The sequence below is a fragment of the Corticium candelabrum genome, chromosome 5 (assembly GCF_963422355.1).
Source record: "Corticium candelabrum chromosome 5, ooCorCand1.1, whole genome shotgun sequence".
NCBI classification, from domain to species: domain Eukaryota; kingdom Metazoa; phylum Porifera; class Homoscleromorpha; order Homosclerophorida; family Plakinidae; genus Corticium; species Corticium candelabrum.
In genome coordinates this window covers 7,484,052-7,496,249 of record NC_085089.1, presented here as the reverse complement: position 1 = coordinate 7,496,249, position 12,198 = coordinate 7,484,052, and the positions used below count along the sequence as shown (strand labels likewise).

At 38.8% G+C, this 12,198-nt stretch overlaps 3 protein-coding genes across 3 annotated transcripts in view; all 3 read left to right on the top strand.

Annotated features, from left to right (window-relative positions):
- The first annotated feature begins 1,706 nt into the window (after window positions 1-1,706).
- LOC134179676 (uncharacterized) lies at window positions 1,707-7,216 on the top strand. The gene is made up of 11 exons (XM_062646611.1): window positions 1,707-1,992; window positions 2,139-2,266; window positions 2,361-2,544; window positions 2,652-2,713; window positions 2,787-2,927; window positions 2,991-3,071; window positions 4,507-4,587; window positions 5,519-5,617; window positions 6,110-6,234; window positions 6,295-6,391; window positions 6,451-7,216. Exons 1-11 carry the CDS (start codon window positions 1,707-1,709, stop codon window positions 6,973-6,975), a joined length of 1,809 nt encoding a protein of 602 aa, XP_062502595.1. The 3' UTR covers window positions 6,976-7,216.
- A 1,654-nt stretch (window positions 7,217-8,870) lies between these two features.
- LOC134179675 (collagen alpha-1(X) chain-like) lies at window positions 8,871-11,880 on the top strand. Its single transcript, XM_062646610.1, has 8 exons — window positions 8,871-8,891; window positions 9,374-9,529; window positions 9,627-9,707; window positions 9,778-9,918; window positions 9,986-10,066; window positions 10,992-11,090; window positions 11,614-11,740; window positions 11,800-11,880. The coding sequence occupies exons 1-7, from the start codon at window positions 8,871-8,873 to the stop codon at window positions 11,620-11,622; spliced, it is 588 nt and encodes a 195-aa protein (XP_062502594.1). The 3' UTR covers window positions 11,623-11,740; window positions 11,800-11,880.
- The window catches only part of LOC134179674 (uncharacterized), a 949-nt gene continuing 380 nt past the window's right edge, over window positions 11,630-12,198 (top strand). Inside the window, exons 1-4 of the mRNA XM_062646609.1 lie at window positions 11,630-11,644; window positions 11,727-11,740; window positions 11,800-11,893; window positions 11,953-12,198. The exon at window positions 11,953-12,198 is cut by the window's right edge and continues 380 nt beyond it. Coding sequence (XP_062502593.1) covers window positions 11,630-11,644; window positions 11,727-11,740; window positions 11,800-11,893; window positions 11,953-12,198 — 369 coding nt within the window. The remainder of the gene's footprint in view (window positions 11,645-11,726; window positions 11,741-11,799; window positions 11,894-11,952) is intronic.

The following is a 12,198-nucleotide window of genomic DNA, read 5'->3' as shown; positions in this document are numbered from 1 at the left end:
GAAAATGCTTGCTGATTGAGTTTGTCGTTTGTGCAAGCTACTGCTTACGCTGTAGTAGAGCAGAGTGGTTAGACTGGCGAGGATTGACAATCCGGGGAATGACGAGTCTTGTAGGTCGGATCTAGCCTCGAATTTCCAGACCAGAGAGCGCGCGAAGCGCGCGAACTCTAGTCTGGACCAAGTCGATACTAAAATGATTTCGGAAATAGCCTTTCTTAGCCAATCAGCTTCTACAACCCGAATCTCGGTTGTAAATTCTGATTGGCTTAGCAATAATTGGTTATGGTAAGTGCACTAGCACCTGATTGCGCGCGCGTGTGAAATCCTCGTGGGCGGCTAAGTGCACGCCAGAACAATGACAAGACTCTGCATGCCAGAACAATGATCAGACTGTGCACACACACATCTTAGTTTTAGTTTCAGCTTCAGTTCTTTCATATTTTCAAGCTTGCGGTGAGAGGACATGCACAGCAGCGTCGCTAGACCATCACCTTTGACAACTGGTCGAGCGGTAGTCTCGCTAGTCGAGCGGTTAGACTAGCTAGCGGTCTGCCGAAGAATCAAAGAGTCGTGATTTCATGCCGTCCACCAAGATATCGCCGCAAACACGGCAGACGTCTCTTCTTTGTTTGTGAGATGTCATGGCATTTACAAATGATATGTTGATCTAGGTAAACGATCCTACTCTGTTAGACACCATTTACCATCGCTTTTGATAAATACTTCCGAAATCATTTTAGTATCGACTTGGTCCAGACTAAAGAGTTCGCGCGCTCTCTGGTCAGGAAATTCGAGGCTAGGTCGGATCATGCGCACTACTCCTCTAAAACGCGCGGTGCAAAGCGTGCTCAGCCACGTGTGGATTCTATTAATATAGAATACCCGTATACTCATTTTCTGTCACGATTTAGGGTTTGTCCCACCATTGACGTTGCAGGTGGCACAATAAAAGCATGTTGCTTACCTAAACCAACAGAACAGGAGTGGCTACGGCTCATTTTGCAGAGAGTACTTCCGTTCTTGCGTACGCTAGTTAGCTGCCTTGTTGGCGCGAAAATTATGGCGGCTGCTGATATTTAGGTAAGAGTGCATAAAGTCTGCTTTGGTCCCGATCCACACCGTGATGTCATCGATTTCATGCAGCGTCTAGGACTTAAGTCAAGGCAAGAACAATGCAACAATTAACTGTCATGGTGTGGCCATGGCAATAAAATCATTTCAGAGATGCAAGGACGGTTATATTTGGAGATGTCCTGAAAAACACTGCAGAATGCAACGGTAATTTTTAAGTTTGTAAGATGTGGTATCCTAGAAACGATAAAATTATAAACAGAAATTCTGCATTATATATATATATATATATATATATATATATATATATATATATATATATATATATTATAGTTCAGTTCAGTTTGACGTGATTCATTTTTTCGACAATCAAATGTTCCTTTGACAACTTGGTTACTTGTAATCTACCACTGGTGTTTTGAGACACCCGTGTCTCAAATGAAGGATGTTTGTAAAGTATCTCTAGTCACTGGCATCCAGATGTACCAGTACCTAAGAGATTTGTGCTCGTGGAATCTTCAACAAAATGTTAGTAGACTTGGCATTGGTCCAGTTCAGTCCAATGTTGTTGAAATAGACGAATCTGTGTGGGTTTTGGAATTGTTGATGTAACACAGCGGCCAGCACTGTGTTACATGGAAATAGTTCCAAGAAGAGATTCTACGACACTTTTACCAATCATATCACAACACGTACTGCCTGGCACAACAGTACATTCTGACGAATGGAGAGCCTACAATCGTATTAACACACTCCCACTGGTGGCAGCTCACAGGACAGTTAACTCGATTCCAATAGGATTCGATATGTTGAGTGTGTACTCCAGTGCCAGGGTCCACAAAATTTGCAGAATGATTAACTGTGTAATGCATACTATTGTATTACGTACTAGCAATGATGTCATGTGTGGAGCATGTGAAGGTACATGTGTGTTTCACGTGGATGGAAGCTGTTCTGGTAATTCAGTTGATGCTCATCTTGCATTGTGATTTGTCGATTACTAATTGAGACTGTGAACTTCCTCGACTTTTCTGTGTAATCTCGTTCTCACTGGGTGTGGGTGTCAGTCTATTGTATTGAAGTAACAACAGGTTACTGCGCATTGCAGCTCTTTGTTCTCTACGAGATGGCAGCACATTTTGTTGTGGAAATTGTGCTGTTATTTTCATGGCTTCAAGTGATCTTTTGTGTTGAGGTAGCATCCAAACTTCTCTAGCAAATAGTTTGATTGAAAAGTGCAGTCAAACACAAGAGTAATTGCTGCTAAGTGTTTTTGTTGTATATTTTAGAAATCATCAGCAGTCTCTTGTGATCCAGCTGTTGTTACTGGTCCTCGAGGTCTTCCTGGTCCTGTGGGTCAGAGAGGCATGCCTGGGGTACCAGGAACACAAGGCTTGTCAGGCTTCCAAGGTTTACCAGGAGCATTTGGAAAGACGGGAGATCCAGTGAGTTTATATGAGTTACATAAAGTCTGTAAAGTAGACTCTGTTGTTTCAATGTAGAGCAGCAGATGGTTGTTTGTGGTGTTGACAGATTTGATCTAATGTAAAATGTATTGTTGGGTCCTGTCGGTGTACAAGGTCTTCCTGGTCGTGTTGGCCCAGCAGGTCAGAAGGGGTCAATTGGATTGCAAGGTGAGAAGGTGAGATGATAATTTAATAATTCTTTGGTTATACTGCATTTAGACAAAGTCAATTTAGATGTTTGTGTGTTAGGGTGTACCTGGAGTGAGAGGCAAGGCTGGACCGAAAGGAGAAAAAGGCAACATTGGGTTGCAAGGTTCTGTTGGATTGAAAGGAGAACGAGGTGACGTAGGACAAAAAGGTGAAAATGGAGTAAAAGGAGAAGTTGGTCATGTAAGAAGACACGATGTTGATTATATTTGTTTATTGATATTGAGTAATAAATTTTATTTGCAGAAAGGAGATCAAGGTATTCAAGGTCCAGTGGGTTCAAGAGGTTTACAAGGAGTTAGAGGATATCCTGGATACAAAGGAGAGGTAAGTTTAGTTTACTGGTGATATAAACCGATTGCGAAACTAAACCGTTTGCAAATGGTTTAAACCGTTTACGAATTCGCATTTGGTTAGACCGTTTCCAAATCGGTTAGACCATATGCAAACACTAGATAACCCGATCGAGGATATAGACCAATTCACGAATGGTCTAGACCATTTGCTAATTTGGTTAGCACCCCTACAGTTTTAATACACAACGATAGCTAATATTGTTAAACTTTGAATGTTAAAGTAGCATCAGTTAAAAAAATTAGAAAAAATTTGTTGAAGATGCCACTGATGCCAAAGTTTGTCAAGTATCATATAACTCAATAATTATCAACGATTGCTGATGGAGGAACAAATGAAGAAGAGTCTACATTCTCAGTATTATGTAACAATTGTCTCCAGAGCCTATGACAACATGATTGACACTGACTGATCAAATGACTGTTGTCCAACACGCTGAAGACAGAATCAGAAGGTTTATGATAGCTTTACAAAACCAAGTCATCTAGCTAGATAGCCACTAGATCTCACACTGCATTGTAAATTTGTGGAAATCAAAATCCTACAGTCTGTAGAAAATGCAATTGAATGCAGAATATTTCCTTTACATATACCATGCAATCTTTGCACAATCGTCTGATCAATTTGACTACTTTATAACGCACTATATCTGGCTATATAGGAAATGCAACTACCTTAACCTACATTTGACTATCATTTTCTGCACAAATTGCCCATGTCTATATAAAGCGTCTGCATGCGTCAGGTACAGTGTAGCGCTATAAACTAGCAATTGAATGCAGAATATTTTCTTTATATATACCATGAAATCTTTGCCCAATCGTCTGATCAAGTTGACTACTTTGCAACGCACTATATCTAAACAAACTAAAAGCAACCTTCTCCAAATTTACATAGGTCCAAAGTAGAGCAATCAAGGTGACAACAGTTGACCAAACTATAGGTGTGACATTTGAGATGGTAATTGCTAGAAGGAGATTACGAACTTGTCCTCCATACAAGAGACAACTCCCAGGCATGGATCGATCCAAGTATGGTGCACTTGGCAAAAGTCTAAATCTTTGAGAATTAAGCAGGTGCGAAAACTGTTTCTATAATAATAAACAAGCAAACTTACAAGAAATTTTTGTAAAGCAAATGAATGGAAAACCATTTACGACAGCCAAAATCATTTGGGTTCCCAATATCTGAAATATTCGCAAATGGCTTAAACCATTCGCAAACGGTTTACCTTCCTAAACCATTCGCGAATGGTCTAAACCATTTGAGAACGGTCTGCATTATATGGTCTAAGCGATTCGGAAACGGTCTAACCAAATGCGAATTCACAAACGGTTTAGACCATTTGCGAACGGTTTAGTTTTGCAATCGGTTTATATCAATATGGAGTAATAAATTTTATTTGCAGAGAGGAGATCAAGGTATTCAAGGTCCAGTGGGTCCAAGAGGTATACAAGGAGTTAGAGGATTTGCTGGATCCAAAGGAGAGGTAAGTTTAGTTTACTGTTTATTACCAGAGGCCCGGATATCTGGGCTAATGGCATAGAAGTCGTCTGACGTACGACCGTATTATACTCGATCAGCGTAGATGCAAATGAAGCTATTCCGACCAATAGACGAGAAGTGGTGTCATCATAAACCTCCACCTCTCTTTGTTTGGTAGATGGTAACGAGAATTCGGCCATCCGGCGGCCATCCTGTACATGGCGTTTAGTTCTTTACTTTACATAAGAGTTTAGCACATAGAAACAACGTTTATAGTCTACATTTGCACGTGCATGTTTTCCCACCAACAACCAGGCGTCTAGAGAGCAAATGTACTGGATTCAGGTGCCATACGGTACGTGTAGCTGTACTTGACTTGTAACATTTTGCTTGTTCCACAGTGGTTCTCCATGGTGGGTTCTGCAGTCTGACAGCTTGAATTTCGGTGTGCGTGGCTGAGCGGCCACAGTTTTGTTGCAAAATCACTATAGTGTCGTCTTCAACAGAAATTTGGCGCTCCACGGGAATTTGCGAAGGGGACTTGCATTGTCCATGACAGAGCGTCTGTTTGTGGGACGAAGCGACTGACTTGTAAGTACGCAAGTGTGGAGACGCTTTGCACCTTTGCTTAGCTAAACAGATGCATTGGAAACCTTAACTGAGGCGACTGGGTTGGGCTAAAACCTCAGTATGCAAAGCATTATCACATGGCGAGATATGTGATTACATACACCGGCCGAGAGTTTGGCACTGTAATGTGCTTCTCTATTCATTAATGTTTGTATTGCTGTTGTTTGGAACTGAAAGGGGAGATTTGTGGACGAGTGAAGGTGGATGGATAGTTTTACTTGAGAGAAAGTCTTGTTTCTTGAAATGACGAAGTTGCAAGTAATATCCAATAGAAATATTTATTTTAGTATTTGTTTGTGTTTTAGAAAGGTTCACAAGGTTTGCAAGGCATTCCTGGATTAACTCCACTTTCTGAAATAAAGAAACTTGAACGTTTGGTGGCAATATTATACAATGAACTGAAGGTATGTTTTTTTTGTATAAAGCAAACGTTTATGAACTGTCTAGTACAATCTGTTGTCTAATGTATGTCTAATTACCAGAATTGTAGGTCATATGAAACTTGCATGTGCAAAGCCTTCAATGATAACAGAAACTACCAAATAGATTACACTTTATTGTGATTCTGTTTTGTAGTGTTGAGGCTAGTGAATGTCTATTAGATGTATAGCAGTGAGAATGTGTGCAGTAAACATGTTGTGAGTTGATAGATACTATATCACTATACTTTCTTATGACAAAGCCAAGTGGTGTTGGGAATGTGGGCAGCAAATATAGAAATATAAGATAATTTTATTTTAACACAATTGAATTGCAGTAAGGCCAGCACTGATAGTGATAATATAATGTTTTAATAAAGATAATAGACATAATACAAACTATGCCATACAATTGATAAATTTAAACAAAAAGACAAATTTAACTATCTGTATCACAAGTTGTGTTGCACTCATTAGGTTTCTCGAGTTTCATATGGTGATGAAGCTGGTACATGCAACATGAGCACATCAGGTGATATGTTCTACCACAATACTAATAAATCTGTGCTGTTTTGTGATTCTGAGCAGTGGGTTAAGCTTAGGTATGTAAGCTGGTTGTGTTGAATTTACCCATTAATTAAACATTAAACCATATTTTTTAGATCATGGAATGGATATTATAAATCTTGTTCTGCTGTTGAACATAAGATCAACTCTATTCAGTTAGTGCTGAGAGTCAATTCTCTCCCACCTGTAAAGGTATCCATGTTTGTAGTTATCACACTTTGTTATTTGATGACTAAGAAATATTTGTGTAGGTTTATTGTGATTATTCTGTGATCTCTAGTGGGTGTGCACTTGTGTGGAAACACTCATATTTTCAAGTTGGAAATCCAACTGATGACATGCGTACTTTCAGTTCAGTGGATCGTCCATGTACTGATCTGTCTGATGGTTGGTGTAATGTGGGTAACAAGGATAATGTTCCTGGTAATGTTCAATTGACAGTTGCTTATCACGAAGGAGAAGTTGTGTATGCATATCGTGGTGATCGTAATTCTGAAGTGGGAAAGTCATGGCGTGGATCAATACTCAACAATCCAGTCAAAATTACAGATCATTGCACAAATGGAAATGGGATACCTCCAGAGCCAAGTATTCATTCATCTGCAATACCAGGATTGACATTTGACAAATTGAGGCCAGGTGTATACACTGGTAACTGTGATACAGATCGATACAAGAGTATGGGAGACTGCCGTTGGGCGAATTGTCATTTACCTTCATCTATCTCATCCAAAACACATCATGTGCAAATGACAGTTGCTATATTTCTTTGTTGACTTTGCCCACAGCACTGCATGGGGTAGTTGCATGTTGATCTTGTTTGCATTGTATGAAATGTAACATCTAGTATTGTAAACCTTGGTCTTTCTTGTCAGGACTTCACAGCATCATTGGCTTTTGTTGTGGCTCTGCTTTCCAACCATAAAAGTTTATTACGTGAAAAATACAAAACAAATTGTTTTGTATTGCGTTGTAGCTTAGATTGTAATAGAATATTTTGATAGTTATTAGTTATTTTATTTAGGCAAGTATACAGTGAGGACAAATTAAACTTTGTTAGGCATCTAAGTTTTCTAAGATTGCAACCAAACTTTGACCAACTGGCGACTGCTTCTTTCCCTAGAAGTTTGTAGGTGTACACAAGACAATCACCTTTTTCCAATTTTGCTCTTTTATAATCCATTTAAAGTTACTGGTAACTTAATTAATAAAGTTTTATTTTAATAAAGTTTAGGTATTTTATATACACAGAGCATGTGTATACGCATGCGCTTAACAAACGTAAGGCAATGCTACCATGCGGCCTATTCGACGCACACAGAGAAGATAGCGGCAGTTACTTGTTAGTGTCAGTGTCAAATCGTCAGGGTCTTCTTATGTCACGTGACACGCTTGTTGACCAGTATGTGTTGTCTCACGGCAAATAGACTAATGAGTGAATTTGTATCAGAGGCAATTTGGTGATCCGGGTCTTTCTGTGGTTGCTAGTCTTTCCGGGAATCAAGTGTTTGTTCTGCTGGTTGCGTTTGTCGTTTGTGCAAGCTACTGCTTACGCTGAAGTAGAGCAGTGTGGTACGTAGGTCTACAAGCTAAAAATTATTTATGTATACCTACTGTTCTTAATTTGATCAAATCAAGAACAGACTTCTTAATTAATTAGTTAATGAAGCGCGCGCGCGTGTGTGCGTGCGTGTGCGTGTGCGTGCGCGTGCGTGTGCGTGCGTGTGCGTGTGCGTGTGCGTGTGCGTGTGCGTGTGTGCGTGTGTGTGTGTGTGTGTGTGTGTGTGTGTGTGTGTGTGTGTGTGTGTGTGTGTGTGTGTGTGTGTGTGTGTGTGTGTGTGTGTGTGTGTGTGTGTGTATGATGATGCATATGGGTGTCAGCAACAGTAACATTCTAAAATAGACATTATCTGTACTTTGATCCCAAAAATGACATGCTGGCTACGTGGCTGTACAACATTTTTACTCTGGATACACATGAAGACATAGTAATCCGCTTCATTTGGTAGAAATGAAACAGCCAGAATAATTAGAATGTGAGTGTAGTAAACAGTTAAACATTAGCACTATTTACATTGTATTAAAGGGTAACTTTGCTGTACATATGTACTGAAATAATTATCAAACATTTTATGTGTAAACGTACTGAGCAATGGTGATACAAAGCATGTAAAGAAATATCCTTTATTTGGTGGGCATAAATTTTTTATTCAAATTAAAATGTTTAATATTTAATTATGTTTGTTTGTTTTTATACCCAATATAAGGTTTACATGTAGTGGCATTCTATACGACTTTACAACTGAGCTAAGGTAGCAGAGAGTGGGTAGTGTTAGTGTTTACATATCATGTGCACCTTAATTGGGCACCCTCAGGCAACATCAACTACATTTGGTTGGATTTATGTGCTCAACACTTGCTCAAATGTGCTTGCAATTCAATCAAAATTAGAAAGCAAGTGCTGTATAGTTGTCAAACAAAGTTTTATGTAAACCTTATTTAAATTAGTCTTGATTAGCACAATGCCTTCTTTTGCTATTTATGGGGGAGGAAAGGGAGGAGCTGACTACATTGGATGTTTCATAATCTATTGGAGAGAACAAACAATCTACTTGTTCTTAGTTCGTTTGTTACATTGGCTTATATGCTGCAATCACGTGCACATTAGGTCATGTTTACAGACAAGGAGACGGTAATGTGGAAGTACAGATTACCATATCTATAACATGACCATTTTAGTACATACACCACAAGTCGCGTAATAATGTAGCAACATATGATTATAACATAATATGTGTATTAATTACTTGGCTAGTGTGACCTCATGACAGTTGATTACATTTGATTAGTTTATCATATTTGTCGTATTCTCAAGGTTTTATGGTCATACTGTTAAAAACGGGATTGTACTGTAAGTTGTGTGTATCGTGTTTAGTGTGACTATATAGTAAAGTAGCTATAGGCTGCTGTTCATTCTAGTTGTTTGCTTTCCTTCCACAAGATGGCAGTACATTTTGTTTTGACAATTATCCAGTTGTTTTTATGGCTTCAAATGATCAGTTGTTCTGAAGTATGAACAGAGCGTCCTAGCATGTGTTTTGTTGACCAGAAGACTATATAGTCATGTGACGTAGTGAACAATTTTCTAGTTTGTTTTTGTTGTTGCAAATTTAGAAATCATCAGCAGTCTCTTGTGATGCAGCTGTTCTTACTGGTCCTCGAGGTCTTCCTGGTCCTGTGGGTCAGAGAGGCATGCCTGGGGTAGCAGGAACACAAGGCTTGTCAGGCTTACAAGGTTTACCAGGAGCATTTGGAAAGACGGGAGATCCAGTGAGTCTAGATTGTTAAATGGAAGTTGTAAAGTACACATTCTGTCATTTGACTGTAGAAGGGATGTTTGTGATGTGAAAGATATAATGTATTGTAGGGTCCGGTTGGCCCACAAGGTCTTCCTGGTCGTGTTGGCCCAGCAGGTCAGAAAGGGTCAATTGGTCTGTCTGGTGAGAAGGTGAGATGGCAATTCAATAATTTTAGTTATACTGCATTTATACAAACTCAATTCAAATGTTTTGTGTTAGGGTGTACCTGGAGTGAGAGGCAAGGCTGGACCAAAAGGAGAAAAAGGCAACATTGGATTGCGAGGTTTTGTTGGATTGAAAGGAGAACGAGGTGACGTAGGACCAAAAGGTGAAAATGGAGTAAAAGGAGAAGTTGGTCGGGTAAGAAGACAATATGTTCATAACATTGTTATTTGTTTATTGATAAAGTAATAAATTTTATTTGCAGAGAGGAGATGAAGGTATTGAAGGTCCAGTGGGTCCAAGAGGTTTACAAGGAGTTAGAGGATTTCCTGGATCCAAAGGAGAGGTAAGTTTAGTTTACTGTTTATTACCAGAGGCCCGGATATCTGTGCTAATGGTATAGAAGTCGTCTGACGTACGACCGTATTTATACTTGATTAGCACTGTTGCAAATGGAGCTATTTCGACCAATAGACGAGAAATGGTGTCATCATAAGCATCCACCTCTCTTTGTTTGGCAGATGGTACCAAGAATTCGGCAATCAGACAACCATCTTGTACATGGTGTTTAGTCCTTTACTTTACATAAGAGTTTAGCACATAGAAACAACGTCTATAGTCTACATTTGTACATGCATGTTTTCCCACCAACAGCCAGGCAACTAGAGAGCGAATGTACTGGATTCAGGTGCTATGCGTTACGTATAGCTGTACCTGACTTGTAACATTTTGCTTGTTCCACAGTCTTTCTTCATAGTTATTCTGCAGCTTGAATTTTTGGTGTGTGTGTCTGAGCGGCCGCGGTTTTGCTGCAAAAATTACTATAGTGTTGTTTTCAACAGAAATTTGGCGCTCTATAAAAATTTGCAAAGGGGAACGTGCTTTGTCCATGACAGTGCGTCTGTTTGTGGGACGAAGTGACTGATCTGTAAGTAGGCAAGTGTGGAGACGCTTTGCACTTTTGTTTAGGTAAACGAATGCATTGGAACCTGAGATGACTGGGTTGGGCTAAAACCTCAGTATACAAAACATTATCACGTGACGAGATATGTGATTACATACACCAGTCGAGGGTTTAGCACTGTAATGTGCTTCTCTATTCATTAATATTTGTATTGCTGTTGTTTGGAACTGAAAAGGGAGATTTGTGGATGAGTGAATGTGGATGGATAGTTTTACTTGAGAGAAAGTCTTGTTTCTTGAAATGGCAAGATTGCAAGTAATATCCAATCCAATAGAAATACTTATTACCATATTTGTTTGTGTTTTAGAAAGGTTCACAAGGTTTGCAAGGCATTCCTGGATTAACTCCACTTTCTGAAATAAAGAAACTTGAACGTTTGGTGACAAAATTATACAATGAACTGAAGGTATGTTTTGTTTGTATAAAGCAAATGTGTATGAACTGTCTAGTACAATCTGTTGTCTAATGTATGTCTAATTACCAGAATTGTAGGTCATATGAAACTTGCATGTGCAAAGCCTTCAATGATAACAGAAACTACCAAATAGATTACACTTTATTGTGATTCTGTTTTGTAGTGTTGAGGCTAGTGAATGTCTATTAGATGTATAGCAGTGAGAATGTGTGCAGTAAACATGTTGTGAGTTGATAGATACTATATCACTATACTTTGTCGTGACAAATGCCAAGTGGTGTTTGGGACTGTGGGCAGCAAATATAGAAATATAAGATAATTTTATTTTAACACAATTGAATTGCAGTAAGGCCAGCACTGATAGTGATAATATAATGTTTTAATAAAGATAATAGACATAATACAAACTATGCCATACAATTGATAAATTTAAATTTAATGTTTTATTTTGTTTTAATTTAAACAAAAAGACAAATTTAACTATCTGTATCACAAGTTGTGTTGCACTCATTAGGTTTCTTGAGTTTCATATGGTGATGAAGCTGGTACATGCAACATGAGCAAATCAGGTTATCTGTTCTACCACAATACTAATAAATCGCTGCTATATTTTGTGATTCTGAGCAGTGGGTTGAGCTTAGGTATGTAAGCTGGTTGTGTTGAATTCACTCAGTAAATATTAAATCATTGTTTCTATTAGATCATGGAAATCATATGAATCTTGTTCTGCTGTTGAACATAAGATCAACTCTATTCAGTTTGTGCAGAGAGTCAATTCTCTTCCACCTGTAAAGGTATCCATGTTGGTAGTTATCACACTTTGTTATTTACTGACTAAGAAATATTTGTGTAGGTTTATTGTGATTATTCTGTGATCTCTAGTGGGTGTGCACTTGTGTGGAAACACTCATATTTTCAAGTTGGAAATCCAACTGATGACATGCGTACTTTCAGTTCAGTGGATCGTCCATGTACTGATCTGTCTGATGGTTGGTGTAATGTGGGTAACAAGGATAATGTTGCTGGTAATGTTCAATTGACAGTTGCTTATCACGAAGGAGAAGTTGTGTATGCATATCGTGGTGATCGTACTTCTGAA